We start from the raw sequence: 25,933 nt of genomic DNA on the forward strand, positions 1-25,933 counted from the left end.
TTATGTGTATCTTTGGTCCTGGACATGCTGTACGGTTTTGATTTCTCAGTGGAATGTAAATTTTGATGTAAGGAAGAAGTGATGTTGGTTTGCGCCCCCTGGCATGTCGGTCTGGAACTGCATGGGCGTTTGTGTAGAAATTTTCAAAGTGACAAGTGTAGGTAATACTATAGCCCCCATCTCACTGGACCCGCGGCACGCTGGCGGCGTCGCTGCGTCCTAAACTGGATTTGTGTTATCCTTGACTTTATAATGTGAATATCTTTCAAAACAAGTATGACAAAAAAAGACAACAAAACAAACAAAGCTTAAAAAGATTCGTATTTTGTCTATGAAATTCGTTGAGTGCTTTGACAATTCGATCGGCCGCAGCGACGCCGTAGGGTGCCGCGGGTCCAGTGAGAGGGGGGCTTAATAAGGCAGTGTTTTTGCGGCACGTAGACATACGGTGAGCAAGCGGATGTAGAAGCATCCCAACCTGGTTTGCCACTTTGTGTCGCAAGTGATGCGCCATGCATGATGACACCCATGTTGATGAAAGAGACGTGGGGTCAATGAACGGTTAGCGTTTCTACCTATTGTACTTGTGGGGGCAACAACCTCCGTGTCACTGGCCGGAGAGTGTTGGATTCAAATGATAAGATCAGTTCAATATCTTTCTTCTTTCACGAAACCGCCGATTTGTCTAAAGATTTGTCTTCATAAAGATCCATATATCTTACATGAAACGGCGTTTCGGTAAGTATGTGATTATGTCCGGGATTGCATTCGAAACATCTCACCTGACGTCCGTCACGTAGCGATAGGTTGAACGACCGGCGGACGAACCATGGCATGCTTTGAGGACTATTCCGTCCCTATAACTAATATCAAGGACGGACTCAAGAGAAAATCCAAATCTTACATTTACTGACATCACAAGGCCATAGATACAATGCAGGAGTGGGTTTGACCCGTTTTTTTTAAAAAAAACACCCGGTAGCGCATGCGTAACTTCTCACCTCACGTCCGTCACGTAGCGATAGGTTGAACGACAGGTGAACGGATGTATACAAACCGCCCAGGTTTAAGTCAGCAGAATAATACTGCGTCACATGTGAAGCGACATCGAAGCAACAAACTCTAGAAGAGATGTGTATCGTTTTCCTGAAGTTTGATCCACACCGGAAAAGTGGTGGGTACAAAATCGTCATGGCTGCCAACAGAGATGAGTTCTTCAACCGGCCCTCCAAGTCAGCGCATTTCTGGGGAGAAAACCCAAGGGTTCTCAGCGGCGTAGATATGAAACCAGGTAGGGATCTTTTTTTGAAAAACATGTACATGTAACTGGTGACGTTTCTCGGTGTACACAAGGAGTGATCGAAAGGTTGCATTTAAAATTCATTTGGTAGAATGGCGGGTTGCATATTAGATGTGTCAGTCCACATAGTTAGGTACTGGTTGCGCCTCAGACAAGTCAATCCTTTGACACACCCTTTACAAGTAGATTCTCTATTGTATCAACAATCTTTCCAAGTGGATAGCAACAAGAAAAACTGGTTACAACATGTGAAAGATGTATTTGACAATAGCGGATACTCTTTTATCTGGAACGCCAACAATCTCGATCTAGACATACAGCATATATGTACATTGTTAAGAAAAAGGCTGACCGACATATACATTCAAAGTTTTCTTTATAAATTATCTATCGATGACAGTAAGTCAAGATTTTATAGGAATGTCAAAACAGAATACTCAATGGAAAATATCTTTCCAACAAAGATTTTGACCAACGGTAAGCTGTGTGTAAGATACGAATTAGGGCACATCCACTAGAAATAGAAAAGGGTATACGTAGATATAAAAAGCTGCCTGCTCACGAGAGAATGTGTAAGTTTTGTACAATGAACGCAGTGGAAAATGAAATACATTTTATTTGTCAATGTCCTCTATATGACGCCGAAAGAAACGAATTATATAAAACAGCCTCCGTTAATTCCCCTAGCTTTCACCGTTTGAGTAACTTACAAAAATCAATCTTACTACTAAAATCAACCAACCCACTTACGATACAAAACGTGGGTCTCTTCATTTTCCACTGCCTTCAAAAAAGAAGTCAAACCCAACCATAGTCAACCTTAGCTAACATAGAACTTTCACAGTAGACTAGAAAACTATGTCGATTCCTATGTATATCCATGTACTTGTTTGCCTGCAATTAGCCTTCGGGCATGAACTTGCAATAAAGTTATTATGAAAACCGTATCTGTATTACCGCGTAACGCACCAGCTTCACAGGCACGCAGCGCGGCAGAAGCTACATAAGCCGATTTAACATATAACTTAATGCGATGGCTTTGTTGATATATAATTTTATCCCAGTTGGACTTTGATGCGTGATATCTAATTCTTTTGGCACAACATGATTCTATTAGAAGGTGAAGTTTGCTGTCACTATGTATAATTTTCATAGTGACATAGACAACTAAGCAGCGAAACACTGACAACTTACAATATGGTATCAAAACACACATGATGCCACAAGATATGGCGACGATTCGTGAAATAGAATAATGTACTTTAAAAAGAATGTCCTTTCCAACCTCTATGGCTACATACAACATTTTTTCCATGATTGGAATAACTAAACCATTTCAAAACTTGATTAGCCAACTTTAGGGCACTCAGTAGGGAAGTCATTTTGTTTAGATCAAACAGTGACAACCAAAGTTGTCAATGGGGTTCTTTTTTTCGATATATTTGTTGGTCTTTATAAGTGGAGTAAAATGATAAAGTTATCAGCAGATCTATTTTGATGACATTTAATGTATATTACATGTATCGCTGGGACTTGGTGGGGAGAGAATGTAGCCTGGAGTCCAGCCTTCTTAGCTTTAGTCCGCTACCCAAGCTCCGCTCCCCGCCTTGACTCCAGGCTAGAGAGAATGTTAGTTCCATTTCATTTGTCAGGATAAATGAAGGTTGATTTCACGACCTAACCACGTGTGTAACTCGAATAAGATGAATAGGGTCTTTCCACTTCATGGAGACAGGCGAGCGACCTTATATGACCTATGACTTAACATGTGGGATTTGAGATGTAAGATATGATTTGAAAGACAACAGAACATACACAACTTGTAAATACAGTTCTTTTTCAATCAATTTCGTTTGAAATGCAATGAGATTTCTGTACGGTCAACGGTCGCTTAAATGGAAAGGGGATATAACTCGTTTAATGCTTAATCAGTCGTTATAAATGCACTGTTTGTTGCAGGGAAAGAAGGCGGTACTTGGGTGGGTATGGCAGAGAATGGTCGCCTGTCAGCGGTCACCAACATCCTTCAGTCCTCTCCAGTCCGCCATGCAAAAGGGAGGGGCTATCTCATCACTGACTTCTTAAGGGGGAACCAAACACCGCTGGCGTATCTGGAAAACCTACCTGAAGAAGGACATGGGTTCAATGCTTTCAACCTATTGACCATGGATCTTTCTGAGTCTGCAAGTTTGGCGTACTACAGTAATGTTTCTCACAACACTCCAGAAATCTTACCGCCTGGCCAGTACGTCGTTAGTAACTCCTTACTACAAACGCCACTTCAGAAGACGATCCACGGAGAGAAGATATTCCAAGAACTCTTACAGGACAAGGAAGAGGGTGACGAAGATTCTTTCTTCAGAGGCCTTTTGAAACTCCTGGATAACAGTGTGCAGTTCCCTGACGACCCGCTAGTGGCGTTACAGGGAACCCCACTTCCAGAGATGGTTCGCGATGGGTTTTCTGCCATTTGTGTGCGGACACCGAAAGAAGCGAACTATGGAACAAGGACAAATACAGTTGTTCTCGTCGACGGGGACAATCATGTGACATTTGTGGAGAAGACATTGAAAGTGCCTGTCGATGTTGAGAAGTTTGAATGGGAGGTGAACAAATTTGAGTTCAACGTCCGTCAGTTCTATTAAATAGTAAACTACTTCACTTGTACTATTAGTAAGGCCATGTTGATTTGATTATATGGATGGCATCCTCTGGGAACCCCAAAACTGATGAGAGCGTGCAAATAAAGTCAATGCAATCTATATCATATATATTTTCCCATTTTGCAGCTGGTTTGTATGATTTACAGTGAGGCCAAAAACATTTTTTGCGGAAACGGACGAAAATTGATGCGCGCGCGGATGTCATCTATATAATCAAATTTACATGGTTTAACACACATGATAACATGCAAGAAACTTTCTGTCTGTGATATCTACTTAGAAACGAAGAAAGCATTTTAGCAGTATAAAAAGACAATTTCTTTTTTATGGATTCTGTTTATTTATTTCTGTTTTCTTTATACAGGGTAGACGCGCTCAGTGCTTAACACACTGCTTAACAGGCATGCCCTGTACTATTGTAATTGGCTACCTTTAAAATAAAATAATCAAAATAAGGAAAAGTTTACTACCGAATAGAAGTAAAGTTTGACGATGTGTATATATTGTACATTGTATGTATTGTTACAAAAATAACACAGGTACTAAGAAAAATAGGAATGACAATTTTCTATAAGTGTTTTATTTGCAAGTTCTTGCCCGAGGGCTAATTGCAACATGAAACAATGCATATACTGTACAGATAGTGCGAGTTAACAATGTTGACAAGTGGAACAAATGGCTATTCTAAGAACTACTACGGAATACAATCTACGCTTTTTGGGTTTGACTTCTTTTTTCGGAAGCAGTAGTTACAAAATCTTTCCCCCACGGGTAACTTTTTGTACCGAACTTTCTCAATTTCAAGAGGGTGGGCGCTAATTCTAATTTTATTAATTATAAGAACATAGTGGCCTCAATTGGTTACCGCTTCACATTTAGCAACCAACTTTAAAAGTGTCGCCCAGTCGCCATGGTAGAGGAAGAAACACGATTGCAAAGTTCCATGTGCCCTCTACTGATTACTTATGGAACTGCACGACATATACTACTAGACATATACAGTAAAACCAATTTCAGAGTGAAACCGCTTTAATACAGGAACGATTTCAAGTTCATCTGATAATATGGACGAAAATACGTCACAAAACACCGAAATAAACTTTATACTCATTCCCAATATGGACTTCTCAAAATACTTTTGCAAATTATAGAAACCATCCGATGATTCGCACATATAAACCGAAAAGTGTATTTCTAAGTTTCTAACCCAAAACGTTTTTCCATATAGAAAACATATATGCCAGTATCCAGTTGTACATGTATATATTGCTGTGAGTTTCGTCATGAAAAGTTACAAGGATATACATGTTATACCATTCGAGACATGCCTTAGTCACGTGCCTTAGTTCAAGGGACAAAGTTTTCAAACAAACCGGAAGTCAATTGTTCTCGCAGACGGAAGTTCTTTGAACACGCCCAAGGACAAGCTGACGTGGTTATTCGGAAAGAAAGAGAGTTGACGTTTAAGAGGAAATGAAGTTAGTCATATGACTGTACATTCCCTTTCCAAGTATGCGAAGTTACGCCGACATGTACAATGTAACGTATTATGCACAAGATACGTTTGTGCGTTTATCCACATCAGTAGTCGTAGAAGACCTTGCGAACGTTCCTGTACTTTTTTCGTGTCAATTAGATACTTCATAAAGAATCACAAAGCAAGAATCGCAAATATTCATACAGATAAGTTGTATGTAGTTTCAAGCCGGAATCCGGTACTAAGTACTTTGTGTAAAATATTTAGCGTGTCGATTATGTTTATTGGCTACCATGCAAAGCAAATATTTCCTTGTTCTTCAAACCAGGGCAATGGGCATGGTTCTAGTAAAGAACAAAATTTCGGAAATCGGTAGGAGTTACCTTTTTAAATTGTGAGTTTTAACAGGAATTCGAGACGTCGTAGGGCTGTAGAGTGGGCTGACGCTATATCACTATTCTCCTATTGTTACATACGTTTGTTCAATACAAAGGTCAAAGGTGACGATAGAAAAGCGATGTGTAATCTTGCACAGTCATTGTATTATGACGACTAGAAATCGTGAAGTGTGCCAGTCTTCTCTCAATATTTGGCGGCGTATTTTTTGTGCCAGGCGGTTGAAACGCGTGAGATTAGCGAAACGCGTCTCGCTTGGTTCAGGTCCAACGCTGCTGTATTGACAGTCAACACCGACAGGTGCTAAAAACACGTTTACTCCAAGATGGCGACCGACGGAGGCGACACGAAAACCGAGTCGGACATTTGGACTTGTGGTGTCTGTCTGGAGGAGTTGTGGCGTCCCAGGTTGCTTCCGTGTGGACATGAGTGCTGTATGAAGTGTTTGGAATACTGGGAGGAGGGCGGGAGGAGTCCTCTACTTTGCCCCACCTGTCGTAAGGTTGTGTACCTACCCCCCGAGGGGATCGCCGGTCTCATGAAACCCCTCTGGGTCGGAAACTGCCGCTTGATGTCACGTACTACAAATGATAAGAACGCTTCCGGGCCTAGGAAGGTGACCACTTGCTACAAACACCAAACCTGTGGTCTGACGTGGTTCTGCGACACCTGCGACAGAACAATCTGTCGAGAGTGCGTGACGACGGAACACGGGAGACATCCAGTCAGCCACATAACCAAGCTGGTCGAGAAGAAGAAGCAAGAGGCGCTTGGCCTCGTCGAAAGGGGGAGCGAAAAGGCCGCAGCTCTGCAAGCCCGGCTCCGCTACTTGGCGGCCTGCCGATACGAACTTGAACGACAACAGGCGGAAGCCGAGGCGGCGATAGAGGCGGCCGCTCAGACGTTACGTGAGGAGATAGAGAGGCAAAAACACTCGTCCTTACATTGGCTGAATTCCTTGTGCGGGCAGGAATTTGAGAAGCTGGCAGGTGCTCAGACACGAACCGAACAGGACTTTGCTCAACTCACGAGCGCGTTACATCTCGTCATCAGCTTTGGCAAGACCGTTAAGAACTCGAGCCAAAATCCCATTTCATTGTTGTCAGCCGTGAAGGCGCTTTCACAAGCCGTGCAAGGCGTGGATGTCAAACTTTCCCACACGATAATCAGGGTGAAATTCGTTCCCTCCAAGACGGGCGTTAACATTGGGAACGTGGCTTTTACCACGGGGGAGAGATTCCGACCGAAACAACATCACAACAACTTCTTATCAGACTCTCCTGTTGATAACAACAATGCAGTTATTTCTTTAGAATCTACGGGATCACAATCTTTGGAAAGTCCTATGCTTATTGACCCGGTCTATGACACCCCAACGACGCCCAACTCGCCCCTTGTACCGCCCACACCTCCAGCACATCGGAAAGTTCAAGTTGGCGGCGGTTATGGGAGCGAGACTGGGCAGTTCAAAAACCCATTTGCCCTGGCAGTTTCTAGTCACTATCTCTACGTTGCAGACAGAGCTAACGGCGGAAGGGTTCAAATATTTGATTTCTGTGGAAACCTGGTGCGTTCTTTTCTGCTCATGTTGGGGAAGGGCTTGGAGGCTTTAACTGGCGGGATTGTCTTGATGCCGAATGGCACGATAAAATATCTCGGTGGCGGACACGAGACCATGATATGTGACCGTGCCGGACGGGCTGTTGGGCGGGCTTGCTACCCAGTCATGACCGCTTACAACCCTAACGGCAAGTGCATCAGTCGAACAAAACTCCAGATACGGCAAGGACACCTTGTGGATGCGGTCGCACTTCCTAACGGAAATATCGCAGTTGTGGTTATCACGGGTTTGTGGGAGCGGGCAGACTGTATTCTACTCTCTGAAAGGGGACAGAAACTCTGTGAAGTCCACAGTAGTCAGACGACAGTGGGAGACTGCGTCTCTTTATCCGTGAACCCAAACTCGGGTGACATTCTCCTCTGTGAGCCAAAACAAGAGGACCGAGATCGAGTGACACTCTTCAATTCACAAGGCCGACCAAAGTCAACAACGCTGCAGCTGGGCCATATAGCTACAACAACAACAGCCAACGACATATCCGTTGACAGCTATGGGAACATTATTTCATCGACGAAAAATGCGAGATTGCAACTCTATGACAAGAAGGGTGCGTTCTTAAAGGACGTGGCGTCGGGCAAAGATGGTCTGAAACGGCCGTCCAAAGTTGCCCTTACTAGAGACAGAAGAGTAGCCGTCATAGACGAGGGAGCCGTTTGTGTATTTATGTTTAGCTACTAGGTTATTTTGGGATAAACAATCTTGAAGTAGCTGTTCATCCCGTTGCGTTACAGTTTCTATATTTCTACTTCAAGACACGATATTTAGCTACGCTGCGCTGTTTCAGAAATTTCTCCCTATATCGCGCATATCGGTTCTTGTATCAAACATGTATACAACATCGAGTTTTGCGTTCAGAAAGAACGTCATAGACTGTGCAATACTGGCTTATTCTAAACACGATACGCAAGCTCTTACTTGTATTTATCTTTAATGCCAATACGGCATTCATTTGTATGGCTACCGATATATAAAGATATTCCAATGCAACTATCTAAAAGTCCGTTAATTTGAAACATTAACATGTGTTCGCACTTTACTTGCCATTTGTGGGTGAAATATGAGAGTAAAGGTGCCACCTGTCGGGTGACCTTATAGGCGGACAATAAAAACCTATTGTTGTGCTAATGTAGAACAAACATGTCGTAAATCTTCCATAGAAACTGATATGATTTTGGCGTGCTATTCTCGATATGATATGAGACAATAGTTTCACCCATATGAAATGTAATGGGTTTTAGAATAGCTAACATAGGGGCACAGACGTGACCCATTTTTTTTTGTCCCAAAGCTCCACTGTTACTGGGTCCGGCTGGTTTGTGACGTTTTTTAGGCGTTTTTGTCGGGATTTCTTTTTTCTCCCGTTTTCTTTGGGGGTTTGGCGACATATGGAAAACGGGACAGAATAGAAAGCCCGACAAAACGCCTAAAACACGTCAAAAACCAGCCGGACCCACTCTTCTGGTTGGAGAGTACACTGTTATATGTTTAAGGGGAACACACAATATGTCGGCATGATTTGTTTGCCGATACACACCAGCTGCCTAGCGTTGGACACGCTTGGATGTCACAGGTACGACCTGAGGCACACTTTATCTCGACTCTTAAGTACAACAGTATTGTGTGTACAGCGTTTTGTTATATTTGGTTCCGGAATTTTATTACATTGATTTTCCGTTAATCATAATGCGAGTAAACGTGACATATATGCTTCTGAAAATTTGTTATAGATAAAATTTCCTTTTTGGTTGTTTCAATTGATCCCAAACTGCTTTAATGATATATTTTGAAGGCACAATTAGTATAAGGTGTACAGCAATGTCTCCAATCAGTCAAAACATAAACAGTTCGCATCCGGGGAAGGGCATCCTGGGTGGAGCTGTATTCGTCTTTCGGGAGGGACGTAAAATGGGAGTCCCGTGATCGAGTAGGTGCCTCGAGCACATTAAAAGGCACTACAGCCTCATTACTCAAATGGGTACCTACTGGCTGTACTTCAGGTGAATAATAATGACTTGTTATGTATTTCTAAATTTCCATACAAGCTACGTGATTAAGTGGATATGAAAGGAAATACACAGAGAATATGAAATCATTTAAGAAACTTGGTGTTTGTCACAATATTAATTTTGCTTGTTACTCTTGAATCAACACCACATGGTAGACATGGCGTTACCGTGATGCTGTAGTTACCTGGGGTCTGGTTACGCGCGCCACCTATCGGAATGTAATCCAGGTGCAACCTACAGGTCTGTAAACAGGCACTTCAAATCTTCTGCTAAGTATGCCTGTGTGCACGAAATTGGAAGTGGCTACTTTTAGGTATGAATATACTACGGGATCCGTCCTGATACGAATTCAATCACATGTTTACCAGCTTATTGGTCAATCTCTTTCTAAAATTTAAAAAAAAAGTGACCCAACCTCCATCTAATTATTGCACCATTATAATATACAGTATATGTAGACACCAAGTTTAATATATAGTTTTGCAAGAAAAGAACAAAGGGACCTCGACCTTGAACCCTTAGTAAAAAAAACAAGTAATAAAATTGCGGACACAAAACACAGTACTAGTATAATTGAAAACAACAAAATAGGCCACCATTTTGCAGTTGCTGTTTTTACTTTATTCCTCCAGCTCCATAAATACATCTGGTTATGTCTTTGTGATTTAAACATATACTATTGCACACATAACTCCTTTTGTCTATTGTCCTTTGTACCAAGGGCATTAACTATAATATCCTTCTCCATACATACTAACCAGAAAAATCTGTGAAACACTCAACCAGGACAGGGGTTCTCCCATCCTGTATGAAATATTGAAAGAGTTGGTTATACATCCATGATCCTTTACCATGCATTATCCTGAAGCAACCCAACCTCACTATCCTTTAATTCTGTATCATAACCTTTTTCCGTACACCTATGTCTGGATAAAACCCATTAAAACATTTATTCTCCATAAAATACCTTTGTTGCTTTCCATAAATTACCTCATGCAAAGCATAGTTCTGCAAACTACCCCATTGACCAGCTATATATGGAATAGTTTAGGTCTTAATCGATTTTGAATGTCAGGCTTTTCCATGAAGGATAAGAAATACTTTTGTGTGTTTTCAGTGGATGTGTTTTCAGTGCATACTCAAAGAAATGCCGTAAGCAAGTTTTGAGAGACTTCAGATACAGTGAAATATTGTCGACACTTCTCAAAACTGCTTATTGGGCATTTAAAAGAATACATTTTTGTATAAGGCATGTCACAAAGACAGTGTGAACTACAGCATGTATGGTCTGTAGATGGTAACACTTCTATCAGTATCACTGAAGAAACACTGTCACAAAACCACACAGTTACAAAAATACTTCACATTTACCACGAAGGAAGGCTGAAATCCTGAGTATTATATCCATATTTAGTGTTTGTTTACTTTGTCCATTGCACGACGGTTGCCAAGTGGGTTAGAAACTTGGGACTTTGCAGCATCTTACACAGTACACCAAGAACAGTAAAGACAAGATCAGTAAAGACCATAAGGGAAAGTGAAAATGTTGGTGAGTTTTCCACTCCACTCCTTTCCCAAGACTCAAAATACCCAACTGCAACCTACAATTTGCAAAAAATTTCTTCTGAATGCAGGAAAAAACATACACAACTTTCCAAACGACACCTTATGATCCAGCAAAACCCTTTTCTGATTTGCCCATATTTAGATGGGAAAGAGAAAATTTCAAGTTTTTCCTTTACTGCTTTCATAATTTCAATAACAACATAATCATTTTCCTGTAGACTACTGTAATATAATCACAATCTTAAAATCAATCCATGAGTCAGAACATGGATGTCTCATAGTGGCACATACTGCACTTCTGCTTGAAGATGTCACAACACGAAAAAAATCAAATATTAAAAGGATTCATTCAGAAATTTCATTAGTTCTTCCTTCAGTCTAAACCTTACCTTAACAAAAGACAACTAAAAATCCCTTCAGAAAGGTCAAGTTACTGTAAATGCATTTAAGTTCACATGGTCTTTATGCGACAGGGAGAAAATGGAGTGTTCGCGGTGGTTTTAACCCTTAAGCTGCCAGGTTTTTTAGCCAAGTAAAAATCAAAAATGTTTGACCCCTGACCTCCCTCACGAAACCCGCGAAACACCCGGCGGCGCTAACTCCCCTAACTTCCCGGCTTCGCGCGCTACACGCACGCAAAGCTGTTTTGTTCTGGGGAATACCCTATCCCGGTTATAACCGGGTCCAGCACACAAGGCATATTTCTGTATCCCTAATTAAGTCGGGACTGGCAGCTTAAGGGTTAAGTTTGCGTTTGAAACAATAGTAGGGCTACAGTCATAGGTGGGCAAAAAGTTTCCCGGTGGTTTTAAGTTCGAGCTGAAGAGTTCACTGCGAAAACCACAAATATAAAACCACAGCAAACATTTCTGCATTTACAGTATTCTGGTCACAAATCAACCAGCACAGTTTGGAGAAAACACAGCCACCATGGTGGTGGAAGATGAAAAATAGGTGGCTGATTTGTGACAGCATTGAGGAATATTTCACATCAATTCACAGTTTTAAGGGCTATCTGATTCTCTTCTTTTTGTATTGTACTCTGTAAATAACAACTATTTGTACCAGTGTTAGGTATAGCCAGTTCAGTCATGAATCTTGAAGTACGTGTGATGTAGTTAAGTGTCAAATGATTGTTGGTAAGATGTTGTTTACCAAGGCCAATTGAAAAATCTCACTTGAAATCTCTTTACGGTAAAACTGCGGTAAGGGTCTATCATAAATAGGGGATTGTCATCAAAATGACTGGACGTATTGAAAACTCAATTTTGGTTAAAAAAATAATAAATGTTTGGAGAGTGGTAAATTTGTAAACGTGGACAAGTTAAATTTTTAAAAATGTGGTGGAGTGGTCAAGGTTTGCTTTGATATTTGATGTAAACCAAAAATAAGAAAATCAACTTTCTTTCAAATCTTGTTATAAAATGTCTGTGGAAATATAATGGAAATTTTGATTCTGATAAAATGATTGAATGTGGTTGTGAGTGATTAAAGAGCGATTAACGAGTGATGAAAGAAGAATGTATTGGTCCAAAAGTGGTCAAAGTTTGGCTTGATGCTTGATGCTAACCTACACCAAGCATAGCTTACTCGACGTAAGAGTCAATCTCTCGTAGCAAGTCGTCAATGGAGTTATCTTTTTCCAGTTGGAAGTCACAGATGGTAGCGGGGGAGTCTTCCTTCACCACACATTTCTTGGTCTGGCTCTTGTACCCAGGGGCACTGGCAGTTACTAGGTGTTCCCCGGGAACAAGAAGACGCCAGTAGTCGCCACCATGAGCTGTGAAGAGAGAATGTCAAGATGTTAACACATCATTTTACAATAATCGCAACTCATAAGGTAAGCTGGCGTTGACACTGGCAATAATTGACTTAGATAACAATACCATAAATGTAAACACAAACAAAAACATGTACAAGAAGTTGATGTAAATGATAGTCCAAAATGATTAAGCAATACTACTTTCAGTGGTGATATATACAATCATATTTCTTACAGAAAACAGAGCTAAATGAAGTTAGAAAACATCATCTACACCAATGTAAAATCAGTCCTAACATTTTGAAATTAAACGCTAAGCTTTTTTACTTTCAATTGTTTAGTCATCATGCCACATACATGTACGCATATCTATTACAAAACTAGTAGGAAAATGGGGGTAAATATGGTCTCTTTACCAGATGTGATATCATGGTTGATGCTGTCCACTTTGATTGTTGCATCAGCGATGCCTTCCTTCTGACCGTTTCCTCTCTTCTCAGATCCTGCTTCTGTCACTACGCCCTTGACACCAGTGTGGACCTGAAAGGAAAGCAACACAAACTCAGGAATAGTCTTCATTTCCTAGCCTTACAAACAAAACCAACCCAAATAATGTAGATCCGTTGTTGCTTTCTAACCATTTGGACAAGACACAAGTGAGAAGACATCCTCTTTTAGTGAAATACTAGCAAGAGTCATACACTAAATTTTGGAATGTTTTGCAACGATTTTTTCATGATTTTCGTGGTGGTCTCACTACTGCAAATTCATGACACTGTCAATTAGTATTTTCTATGTATTACTATAGTGTACTCCTCCTTTTCTTTTTTCATCCTGGCGGACGATCGGTTCAGCATTGATGGACTACAGAACTGTTAAACCTCAAAGTTGAAACACAACAAAAAAGTTTCCTTTGTACCCCTGAAAATAAATGGATTTACTGTAATGTCAGTACGCACAACAATATTAATTTATTTATTTTTTATTTTATTAAGTACTGTAACAGTTGTACATGCATGTACAAGAGTTCTACCTGTTCCATGAAGGCCAACATTGACTCCTTGTTGTCCTTCCAGGCCTTCTTCAACTGGCTGGCTGGAGGAAACTTGTCACATCCCAGCTCCAGGGTGATCTCAAAACTGTTGGAGTTCAGGTAGTTGAAGTCCTGCATGCCTGAAGAATGAGGTGGTTCGGGGGTTAAAACTTGTTTGTTTTAAGAGTCATTGCACGAGAAAACCAGGCAAAACCAGGCAGAGGTGGGAAGATGGGGGTCGGCCAATTCGGCTCATACTTTGTATGTGTGATAGGTATGTGGAACTATGAACAGCCATATAATTAAAACCCTCCAGCTATTTTTCGTTATGGCGTTCTGGGACCCCCCTTCGAGACCCTCAAAAATCCAACAATTTATGGCTGAAAATTACTGAAATTGCAATAGCTACCCTGACAATTCTGATTAAGATACAATTATAAATTTTATATTTCCATATAGCATGGGTTCACTAGTTTTACCTACCAAAAGTTGAAGGTGAAGCATTGAAGTTATGAGGGTGTACTAGGGGGTTACCAGAACCAATGAAAGCAGAATTTTCATCTCTTTGAATTTTAGTCATTTTCAAGGGGCATTATCTGCCCTGGGCAGTGGCTCTGGAGAATGGTTTTACTGTTGCTGGAGAGAGGAACATCTACTGATTCAAAAACAAGCGTCGTTTAATTGGGATACATATAACGCGAGCCGTGAATGGGGGCTCTTTATGGGGATTTTTCGGGTTTGGGGCTACAATAAATCAGGTTGTGACGTCTCACTACGGGATAAGTTATGGCAATTTTTTCTGCCACTGGGTGAAAACCATGCAGAATTGTCATTAAATGCTAGCACAAATCAGAAATGTTCATTTGGGCTCTACATGGGGGATATAAGGATACTTAAAAAGTAAACTAAGCTTGTTTTGCACATTTTACAGTTACTTTTTAAGACGTTAATCAGTAAATTACTTACTGAAAAAGTATGTGCAATTATAAAGCGGTCAATAGTGAAAAGCTATGCATGGGGGTTATCAGGACCCATATATGTAATATCACGGGTATCCGCAGCTATATGGAAAATCAAGAAACAAGACAGTCACTATAACAAATGTCTGGGAATAGTTTTAAACTAAATATATATATATATACATATACCTATAAGTTTGGGTCAGTACATGAATCATAATGAAATCAACAGATTGTACATTGCAGTTGCAATTGTTCCATTTCAAAGAACATTATATATTTGGTATCAAGCATTCTCGAAGAACTCAGCCAATGACTGTGACTAGTAATTTCAATCTCTTTTACCCATCTAAAAAATCTAAAATGATACAATCCACAAAATTCATGCAATACAAGGCACCTGGCTATTGGCTAGCGGGAAAGCCAGGTACTCGGGAACTAAGTGGTTATGTATACTATGCTACAACTGCAATAGTTTTGAATATTGTTTAACCAATACAGTATCAAAACTAACAGCATTTAATTTAAAAAAAAAACACCAAAACATGCATTTGCTGTAGGCGGTTAGAGGTTGTCATAATGTTATGGGAATGTAATGTGAAATCTCAAAGATTGAAAAAAGTTAAGGGCATCACTGAAATTCTTTGTATGTATTATTGCCGTAATACAGATAATAGTGCAATGCTAAAAGTCAATGCTTCATAACATAGAAAAGTCCATACAAACAGCCCAACATGTGCGCGCAGGTGCGCAGATGTAGCAGGCTTTCCCGCATACTGGTCGTATTAGTGACAAGTGGCAAGTACGTGGAAATTGCGATGCGTCAGTCCTATCAGCTTCAAGGCATTCAGCCTTTCACATTTGGCGCGTTTGCAGATGTTCGTTTCTCACAAATGATAGATGATGGCAATAGTTGTATTTTGTATTATCACATTCATTTTATCCTCTGTGAGGTGACACAAGTTTCTTTGCAAGTCCCTGTGAAGCATGAATAAAGATCATCATCCTGTAAACCAACATCCTCCTTAATCACCTTCTTGAGAGTCAGACTGAGTGAAGAACAAGTTGATGTGCATGATCTTGGACTTCAATTTTTGTATAATGATATTCATCTGTTCAACGCGTATGTTTGTTTCAATGGTCCTATGGCATAATTTTAAGAATTGCATGCATTTTGTAGATACATGTAGCATCAACATTTTAATATGGTTTGTGTAACCCTGGGAATGAAAATTACATTACATGCTACAGTAATGGGCAACGTTTTTGAGAACACTTTGAAAGTTTTATAATCTGTGAACTGCAGTTTGTTGAATTCAGTATGATACCTGTTCTGATCCTGATTGGCCCCCAGAAGTATATATATTTAGCTAAAATCTAAAATTGTTCTTGACATTTGTTATAGTCTAATTTCTTTATTGTCCATATAAAGTATATGTAGCTCTGCACCCATGTGCACGGGTGTGTACCAATGATAATGTGGAGTTCTGATAACCCCCATACATAGCCTTTTTTCATTATGTAACATTTAAGAAATGAATATGCTTATGATTATTTAGTGTGAAACTAACTAATTCTTAGAGAGCAACTGTAAAATGTGCAAAACAAGCTTAATTTACTTTTTAAGTATCCTCATAACCCCCATGTAGAGCCCAAATGAACATTTCTGATTTGTGCTAGCATTTAATGACAATTCTGCATGGTTTTCACCCAGTGGCAGAAAAAATTGCCATAACTTATCCCGTAGTGAGACGTCACAACCTGATTTATTATAGCCCCAAACCCGAAAAATCCCCATAAAGAGCCCCCATTCACGGCTCGCGTTATATGTATCCCAATTAAACGACGCTTGTTGTTGAATTAGTAGATGTTCCTCTCTCCAGCAACAGTAAAACCATTCTCCAAAGCCACTGCCCAGGGCAGATAATGCCCTTTGAAAATGACTAAAATTCAAAGAGATGAAAATTCTGCTTTCATTGGTTCTGGTAACCCCCTAGTTCACCCTCATAACTTCAATGCTTCACCTTCAACTTTTGGTAGGTAAAACTAGTGAACCCATGCTATATGGAAATATAAAATTTATAATCGTATCTTAATCAGAATTGTCAGGGTAGCCATTGCAATTTCAGTAATTTTCAGCCATAAATTGTTGGATTTTTGAGGGTCTCGGAGGGGGGTCCCAGAACGCCATAACGAAAAATAGCTGGAGGGTTTTAATTATATGGCTGTTCATAGTTCCACATACCTATCACACATACAAAGTATGAGCCGATTTGGCCGACCCCCATCTTCCCACCTCTGCCTGGTTTTCTCATGCAATGACTCTTAAATTAATAGCAGGAAAGAAATTTGATTACAGATTTAAGTTCTTGATTACAATTATAAAAGCATTAAACTGTGATTATGTTTTGCTGACATTCAACTCTATTTTATGTGGTGCACCCAAATTTCTTTCTGTGCACCTAATTCTCTTGGTTGGGTGCACCAGTGCACCTAATTCCAAAAATGAATTTCGAGCCCTGGAAACGGTATCTTACTCCAGTAGAATTCATGATTTTTTGGTCAGGATGCAGGGTACTGTGAATGCATTTAAGTTTGTGTGGTTTTAATTTTATGGTAGGAAGAAAATGGAGTGTTTGTGGTGGTTTAATGTTTGCGTTTGAGACAATAGTAGACAAGGGGGTAGTAGTGGTCTTAAGTTCACGGCGAAGACCTTAGTTGCAAGTTAGCATGAAAACCGCAAACATAAAAGTTACCACTGCGAGCATTTCTGCATTTACAGTAACCAAGTGCTAGACCAAGCAAGCTAACAGATACACAAGATCTACTTATGAATGTACAGTATTACAATGTATATCGTCATTGATTCAGTCCAGTTGTGTAGTGTCTGATATCTTACTTCTGCCAAACTATGTACTACAGACGTATGTAATGTCACAGTCATTTATCATTATTTCAAACCCAGTGATGTAGTGAATGATGTTTTACCTCCATCCACGCTGTACCAGTCAGCACCGTTGGTGATGCCGTCCACAAAACTGTCTCCGTTGTCCATGTCGCAACCCTTACGGTTAGGGTCCGACATCTCCGGCTGGTTTAGTGAGTAGGACCGGGCTAGACGCCTAACAATGAATGAAAACACTGTGTAAGCAAGGTTAGGAGTTGAGAGACACATTAAAACTTTATTCATAATACTACATGGCAGACTGGAAAGTCTTAATTGGGTATGTATTGACAAGTCAGCTCACATTAAAAAGGATGTAATTATATCCATAATTCATGGTATATCAATTGTGCTATTTAATAACTCTAGTACACATTAAACATGCAACACAGAAAACTGCAGAGAAAGAGGGGGTAGTTGGCGATGTGACTTTAAGGTTTATTTCAAAACCAACTACATGGGCAATACGCCAAAAATAGTTACTCAAGCAACTGGATAAAATTTTGAAACAGTCAGACGTTTCAGACAGCATCTGCTATCTTTCGTCAGTGACTAAAGAAAGATCCGGTAGAACTAGGTTTTATCCCAAAACTCTGAATAGGCAATAGTTCACAAACAGAGGTTTATATCCCTTACTTGAAGACAGCATCATCTGGGCACTTTGCATATTCCTGGCTACGTCCAGACCTACTCTCGTCGTAAGGATAGTTGGCCACGAGGTCGCCACCGTGCATGTTGGCCGACAGGGCAAATGGGTACTGCTCAATCCAAGCAACCAAAGCCTCAGTCTCTGGAGCAACCTATTGATAAACAACAACATCTTAGCGAACATTTGTACCTGAACTTACACTTGGACTTACTAAAAGTAAAACCACATCAAGAAAGGAAGAAAGCAAGGAAGGTGAGAAATTATCTATTTCCAAGATGGCTTTTATAACGACTGCTTTCACATTAGGAAAAATACCGAAACTAATGATTAAACCAACTCGATCATAACTGTTGAACTATATAAAAATGTATGCTAGCCCTTATTGTATTATATTAGTAATTAGGATGCTATATCAAAATATATACTAGCCCTTATTGTATTGTATTAGTAATTAGGATGTTAAGTTTTATTCTATACTTCTTCTTTGTATTATGTTTATGAATTCTTGCCATACTTTGTACCATGTACAATTGTCGTGTAATAAAGTTCTTCTATAACACAGGGCAAAATGTACTTACAAAACAAGGAAATTGTTACAAAACAAAATATGATGAATGATGTTGTTGCTTGTGGTTATCAAAGAGAATCACATAGCAGCATTAATGAACCAGCTTAGTAGCAAACCAAATGATCCCCCCCCCCCCCAAAAGGCTGAAACTTACCCTCTTCTTGTTGACAGACTTGAGCAGTTGTTGGGACACCCCATCCTCCAGGTGATTATTGGGGCCTCCCAAGCTCTCCATTCTGTACACAATCCGGTCCAAGTCAGGGAAGTTTCTGTTCAGGTCGATCCCCTGTGCATTGGCTCTGCCAGTCAGCCAGTCCTTCTTGCCCGACTGTAAACCACATAACACACAATTCTGTCAGTACATGTATATCATTTCTTAACAAAGGAAGATGGATATAGGTTCTGAAATAACTTTCTGCATCAAATTCCTATGAGCTTGTTTTCTTTTATTTTCAACAACCATTGTTACAAGAAAAAAACATCACAAAATATACACCAATATATCCATTGCAAAACACACTTTTTCCAGCGGTCCAGCATTAGAATTTCCCGATAGTAGGTTAAAATCCTTCCCACACATTTCGGTGTATAGGAACGGTGCCCATCTTGATTTCTATAGCCCTTGGCCCACACAGGCCACTACAGCATGGGGCTAGTCCACTGACTAATGGATATGTTCACCATATGCATACTCTTTTCAAGTCTTTGATATGAGCTGGACGACTTTCTGAATGCAAGGTGTGAACACTCTGCCCCCTTCCTGTAGTCACACTTAAAGCCTGGATTATACATTTCCTCACCTCCATCATGTCCGCTGCCTTTTCATACCCGTCAGGGTTCATGGTTGGCATGATGTGGATCCGTGTATTGTCCACAAGGCTGCGTACTCGCTGGTTCCCCTTCTTATATTCGGCAGTCAGGTACTGCACCAGGTCCAGCAACAGCTCCCGTCCGACCACTTCGTTACCGTGCATGTTCCCGATGTACTTGAACTCTGGCTCACCTAAATAACCAAACAAAACAGGACACTTAGAGCAAATTCAAGACTCAATCAGATACTGTAATTGGATTCAACTTCACAGGGATTTAATTTTGTGGTAGGGAGAAAATGGCATGTTTGCCGTGTTTTTTTAAAGTTAGCGTTTGAAACAATAGTAGGGCTGCAGTCAAAGTTTCACAGTGGTTTTAAGTTCACGCTGAAGAGTTCATCAAGAAAACCGCTAAGTAACATAAAACCGCCGCAAACATTCTGCATTTACAGGGTGCAAAATACTTTTTTGAGCCAGGTTGCCCATGTTGTAACCTAGGGCAAATGCTAGGTTGCACATCCAAATTTCAGGTTGCTCCAGCAACATTCACCGATTTCTTCAAATTAAGCTCGTATGTACCGTATAATACTACTAATATTTCAAAATATATATTAGATAGTATTGTGTTCCCATTGACCTAACAACATCTTGTTTAGCCGAGGGCAATGTGTTTTCGTCTTTTTCAGCTCAAATTCCATGAACTATGAAGGGTTTTGGATGGTTTAAAACGAAAAAGTGTTGATTTCTTTACTTCAATTGAAGATTTACCGAATTTTTTGAGAGTGACACTGTGTTTTTGTGAGCTTCCAGGGCTCCGATTGAGCTCTTTGGCTCAAAATATAAGGTTGCACACTGCGCTACCTGGGTTTGGAATTAACTTGCACCAACCGTAATCTTGTTGCACTGTGCAACGTGCAACCAGGACAGGTATTTTGCACCCTGATTTACAGTACCTTGATTTTTTTTTATGATATCATTTTCACCAATCCTATATGACTGACCGCACACAAGAACCCACTTTTCCTTTTCCATCACAAGACTGTCAGATAATTTTGTACAACACATTCAAGACTGCCTTATTGAAGAATGTCCTCAATATCTTAGTAATGTTGTAAACTTATTGTATGATGGGCTTGCAAGAAATGTAATGAGCTTGCGGGTATAAGTCATTCATGGCTGTACGGTACACCATTGATTGAAGAGTCAGTCAGTAAAACATACAAAGCCCATGATTATAACAAATCTTAAACCATGAAAAAATTGGCAATATCATATTCACTAAAAGGAATATAATCATTATGTGCATTAAGATAGCTTCAGTTCTTACAGACCGTAATCCATATCTAAATGATATCAAATCTACAGACAAAAATGTAGAAGTAAGAAGGCAACAATTCAAAGTATGAAACCCTGTAATAATGGCTGTATAACTATAAGAATGTGGAGCACCTTTGTTTGTTCAGAACTGCTTCAATGCCCCAAACATACGTAGGTATCCAGTCCACCTAGCAAATCTAAGCACTGTGACTGTGAGTGGTGTTGATTTGCAAAAGACAAAAGTCTCAAACTAAAAATCGAAAGAGTTGAAACTTGAAGCACAATGAGAATGCCGTGTATTTTTGTCAATATGGATCGTGTATCTACACACTAGGTGAGTCTTGTCCACATATGTACAGTAAACGTGCTTCCTGTGTAACTCTTTTGTTGAAAAATATGAAACTTGAAACTAGTATAAAGCTTGAAACTTTCCATTCAGCTTTTGCAAATTGGTAGCTAGAATAGTAAAACAGTCTTCGGTAAGGGTTCTAGAAGTTTAAAAATATGAAACATGAGACTATAAAGCTTGAAACTTTCCATTCAGCATTTGTAAATTCTTAGCTAGAATAGTAGAATAGTCTTAGGTAAGGGCTCTAAAAGTTGAAAAATATGAAACTTGAAACTATAAAGCTTGAAACTTTCCATTCAGCTTTAGTAAATTGGCAGCTAGAATAGTAGGAATCAGGTGTCTTTGTCACCATAGCCTTGCTAAGTCACTCTTGGATGGTGCTTGACTAAAATACATACCCAGGTGCGTACCTGTAATAAGGCTCTTACACACTGCTAATTAGGCTCTTACACACTGCTAATTAGAGCATGAGACTACTGCTTGGAAGAAATACTTTGGTACATGCCATCTCAACTTACAGCTAAAAAAAGCACTTAAAAGTAAACATCAAAGAAGCCTGCTCTAAATTTTCAATGTTCACTACATTAAACCACACTGACTTGATTTTATGAAAAAACACACCCCAAAAGTGATGAAAGTGCACGAAAAAATAACTTCTACATTTTGACATCTATGTGCATAACACTCAATACTGCCAAACCCAACCCTGCCTTACATCAATAGCATACATGATCTGGCATCTGAGCATTGTTGAAAAAAAATATTTGCCAACAGTTCCAAGAAGGTGTGAATTTCTTTTCTGTATGGCCTTCACGACAGAAAAAAATAAGCTACCACAACAAGGCTTGAAATACGTAACCTTGCAATTAACAGAATTCAAGACCATTTTAAAGCATAACCCTTGTCTTACCAAGTTCGTGCTTTCCGGGGTTGTCAGAGATTTCCAGGGCCCAGAGGTTGCGTTTTTCATAGCTCTTTCCAACGGAGTATAGGCGGGTGATGTCTGGGTGGGCTTCTGCAGTTTTCCTCAGTATCTGCTCCAGCTCTGTGTATCTGGGAAAATACATTTATTACAATTATTACACTTTTGGAAGACATTGTCATACATTGCAATCATGATAAGCTTTGAAATTGGCCTTTTTCATGTTGAAAAAAATAAAATAGTATCTGTATCTAACCTCCATCAACATTAATGAAAATTTAATCTGCCAGGTTACATAAATCTTCCACTTTGAAAAACAGTGTGTTTTAGAAATCTCTTGTGCAGAACACAGGTATGCACAGTTTAGATATACTGGAGTGCATCATACTGGGGGACGTTGGGTTGGAGATCTGTTTGGATGAATCTTTTCAGGGTGGCAGAATTATGTACCCTGGTGGAATCATGTAGATGTTATATAGCCGGTATGATTAACCGCCCTTTGGTGTAAAAGTACACACCAGCTCAATGAAGACAACAAAATTCAAAATGAAAACAATTTACAGAAACAATATAATCATGATCCAATTGGGGTCCGTTTTGCTTTAAGGTTTCAGCTTTCACTTTTTAACCAGATAATGTTGCCTTGGAGCAAATTTTCAGCCAGCTGACGTTGCGATTTTGTCTGATTTCAGGACAATATGAACGCACAACAACAACCTGTCAAGTTAGTTAACCGACCACCTGTTACATGGATCTTGTACTGAACCAGTAAAACTGAAATTAAAAGTAGAGGTGTATAATCCAGTTGTTGAGCCATTGGTGGGAAAAGGTTACTAATAAAATGGACATTATCTCATATATTTTGTCTATTCCACCTCCACATGTTTGCTGAATTTTATATTTTGCTGGAAAAGACATTTTTCAAGGTTCCCAAGATTGTGGTCTGCTCAAACGTCAAGACGGGAAGAAAATTTTTAAGTCCCAGATTTGTTGGTCTAACGTTGCATGGATGATTTGAAGACGTAACCAAGGGGGTATAAAACCTCCTTGACGTAACCAAGGAGGTTGAAAATACATTTTCTTGAATTTAATTTTAGATAGACATAATTTGGAGTCAATGACCAGGCTGTACGTGTATTAAACATGGAGTTAAATTCTATTCGTTTGCACCACTGTAAAGTTGGGGCGGAAATAAAATTATCTGACAGCCAGCTGATTTCTGACGTTTGGTTCAAACCAAGGACGTCAAACTCAAAAGATGAAACGCGAAATAAACAAATAACACACAGATACGAAGAACTCAACTTGCAAAAAAATGCTAGACGTCATATTTGTGCAATCTTAACTTTCAATCCAGTTTTCGAGCAATTTCTGGATACCATATGGACCCTTTTCTGTCGGCGGCATAATTTTTCGTCAGACAACTATCGTTTTTTTTATGGCCAAGAGCTATGACCTAAAAAATCGAGGCCTGCGTTGTTAGTTAACTACGCTAAAAATTACAATAACATCTCTGCAATTTCTCTTACAAAACCAACAGAATGCAGATGTTGTAGTTGACAACATTGTAAGTTAACTAAAACTGGAGTGAAGAAAATATTCTGTACCCTCACCTGTGGTGCTTGAAGTCGAGTCCGTCATCTTCTTCTGTCGCTGATCTTCCTACCGCCAAGAAAACGGCTAAAATCGCCAAAACAAGCAGATATTTCTCCATTTTTGCCACACTGGTTTGTCTAGAAACTAAATCTGGAGAGATTCTGAGGAAAATGTGCGTAATTCTGAGGGAAACGGGGGAACTACTGGATGGTTGGCCGTCCGCCTCTGCACCAAACCTCTCGACTAAAAATCCAAGATGGCGGAAGTGAGAAGAAGGCTAATTTGCATTGACGTCACGACTGGCCTATTGAAGGGCAATATAAGATACCACTTCTAGGTATTTCCTGTAAAAAATGCCCGCCTACGCATGGAAATTTGGATTTTTCTTTCTCATTTTTTCTTTATACGTGAATATACGTCACTATGTAGAATTTGCACAAGATACATCGACACACATCTATTTGAAAATATGAAATTGACACACAGCTAATTGAGCTATTTGAAAATATGAAATTGACACACACCTAACGTTAACTTATTTGAAGATACAAAATTACTTAATAAGAGACACTAGTTTACAAAATGTTTTTCTTATTTTGGGGGCCACTGTTATTGGTAGATATCTGAGTTGGAAAATATAGCAACGTTAAGATCATAAAATATCGATGGAGAGATTTCATCATCTCAGCTCTCGCTATTAACGTTAATTGCAGGACTAGGATCAGTTTTGAGGAGGTAACAGAATATAATGTCCACCAGTGCATGATAAAGTTGGTTTTTCATCCATCGTGCGAGGACTTATCGTTAACAATAATAACTGTAAACACTTCTGTTCAGTGCATTTTTTTCTCAGTATTCTGTGGCCAGAAACACTCACTGCTCCAAGACCTGCGCCCTTACAACTACCGTCCGGGGATCAAACGGCATGGCAACAAGCCGAGATCATACGTTACGTCCGCGTTTGACGTCAGACGCCGGACAAAACACTTACCGCTTTAACGTTATATATAACACTCGTGCCCGGATACTGAAATGCAAAATGGGTTATGACATTAAGAGCGTGGGCGAACCCGTCACTCTGGGACAATTTAGGATAGACCAAGTCGGCTTACGGGGAGGAATGAATTATTGATCTTTATTTTTCATCTTATTATAGATCAACTCTTCGGGGCTTCCTTGTTGCTCCATTTTTTGTGCATTATTGCTATGTGTCAATCTTTATTGAAATATTTTTCCGAAGTAGCCAAGGAATGCATGGTTTTCCCCTGCCGCACCCACCAGCGGATGCATCGATGGCTTCTACGTCCACGTATCATGACGTTATTTCCATATAACGTCAACGTCAATACTATGCATTTTGGTAGATCGGAAATCGACAGCAGGTATTTGGTTTGACAATTTAAAAAAATGTTCTGTTGAAATCAAACAAGGACGTTATATGTATATTGTCCTTCTTGGTCACCGAAATAATTTTTGATGATGCCTTCATTGGAAATCTTATCATAATCGTAGCGTTGCTGGGGTGATGAAATAAATGGAAATAAAATGATATTGACTGACACTGGGTCGCATCAGAGTCTACAAAATGTACACAAATAGGACAACACACTATTGATATGGTTATTTGAACTTCATCATTCATGTCATTTAATCAATTTCATTGTAACCCTTTTTGTATTCGATCCGAGACAGACCGTGGAGGATGATATTTTCCCTCACATGAAGTCCTAAAATTGGCAAGCTTACTGAGGATACCTGAAATATCCAGTCATGGTGAGGTATTAATATTGGCTCATACAACCTAAAACTTGTATTTGATATGCAGGTTGCTTTCACATATTGTGTGCGAGTTCTGATAACCTTTGCTACTAAGGAGAAAAGTGTATGCTGGAACTGGCGATATATAACAAGGAGTCAGTTTTTGTAAACCGTTTTAATTTGTAAACATTTTTTTACTTCTCCACAAATTTCAGGGCGCTTGAACTTCAACATATGT

General features: G+C 39.7%; 3 protein-coding genes across 3 annotated transcripts; 2 read left to right on the plus strand and 1 right to left on the minus strand.

The window, feature by feature from the left end:
- The first annotated feature begins 1,083 nt into the window (after nucleotides 1-1,083).
- LOC136449182 (transport and Golgi organization 2 homolog) lies at nucleotides 1,084-4,066 on the plus strand. The gene is made up of 2 exons (XM_066449059.1): nucleotides 1,084-1,291; nucleotides 3,260-4,066. Exons 1-2 carry the CDS (start codon nucleotides 1,132-1,134, stop codon nucleotides 3,943-3,945), a joined length of 846 nt encoding a protein of 281 aa, XP_066305156.1. The 5' UTR covers nucleotides 1,084-1,131; the 3' UTR covers nucleotides 3,946-4,066.
- Nucleotides 4,067-6,161: 2,095 nt separating this feature from the next.
- LOC136448720 (tripartite motif-containing protein 2-like) lies at nucleotides 6,162-8,135 on the plus strand. Its single transcript, XM_066448364.1, has one exon. The coding sequence runs from the start codon at nucleotides 6,162-6,164 to the stop codon at nucleotides 8,133-8,135; it is 1,974 nt and encodes a 657-aa protein (XP_066304461.1).
- Nucleotides 8,136-12,224: 4,089 nt separating this feature from the next.
- LOC136448103 (carboxypeptidase E-like) lies at nucleotides 12,225-24,207 on the minus strand. Its single transcript, XM_066447242.1, has 9 exons — nucleotides 23,955-24,207; nucleotides 22,330-22,472; nucleotides 19,745-19,947; nucleotides 19,099-19,272; nucleotides 18,364-18,527; nucleotides 17,772-17,905; nucleotides 13,825-13,964; nucleotides 13,208-13,331; nucleotides 12,225-12,809 (listed from the first exon to the last, which is right to left on the minus strand). Exons 1-9 carry the CDS (start codon nucleotides 24,053-24,055, stop codon nucleotides 12,616-12,618), a joined length of 1,377 nt encoding a protein of 458 aa, XP_066303339.1. The 5' UTR covers nucleotides 24,056-24,207; the 3' UTR covers nucleotides 12,225-12,615.
- Between the last annotated feature and the right edge of the window lie 1,726 nt (nucleotides 24,208-25,933).

This window comes from Branchiostoma lanceolatum, chromosome 14 (assembly GCF_035083965.1).
Source record: "Branchiostoma lanceolatum isolate klBraLanc5 chromosome 14, klBraLanc5.hap2, whole genome shotgun sequence".
NCBI classification, from domain to species: domain Eukaryota; kingdom Metazoa; phylum Chordata; class Leptocardii; order Amphioxiformes; family Branchiostomatidae; genus Branchiostoma; species Branchiostoma lanceolatum.

Coding starts and splice junctions, on each gene's coding strand:
- LOC136449182 (XM_066449059.1), top strand. CDS start 1,132: ATGTGTATCGTTTTCCTGAAGTTTGATCCACACCGGAAAAGTGGTGGG. Junction 1,292..3,259: donor CGGCGTAGATATGAAACCAG/GTAGGGATCTTT, acceptor TGTTTGTTGCAG/GGAAAGAAGGCGGTACTTGG.
- LOC136448103 (XM_066447242.1), bottom strand. CDS start 24,055: ATGGAGAAATATCTGCTTGTTTTGGCGATTTTAGCCGTTTTCTTGGCG. Junction 22,473..23,954: donor CTCGACTTCAAGCACCACAG/GTGAGGGTACAG, acceptor GTATTTTCCCAG/ATACACAGAGCTGGAGCAGA. Junction 17,906..18,363: donor CCAGATGATGCTGTCTTCAA/GTAAGGGATATA, acceptor ATTCATTGTTAG/GCGTCTAGCCCGGTCCTACT.
- LOC136448720 (XM_066448364.1), top strand. CDS start 6,162: ATGGCGACCGACGGAGGCGACACGAAAACCGAGTCGGACATTTGGACT.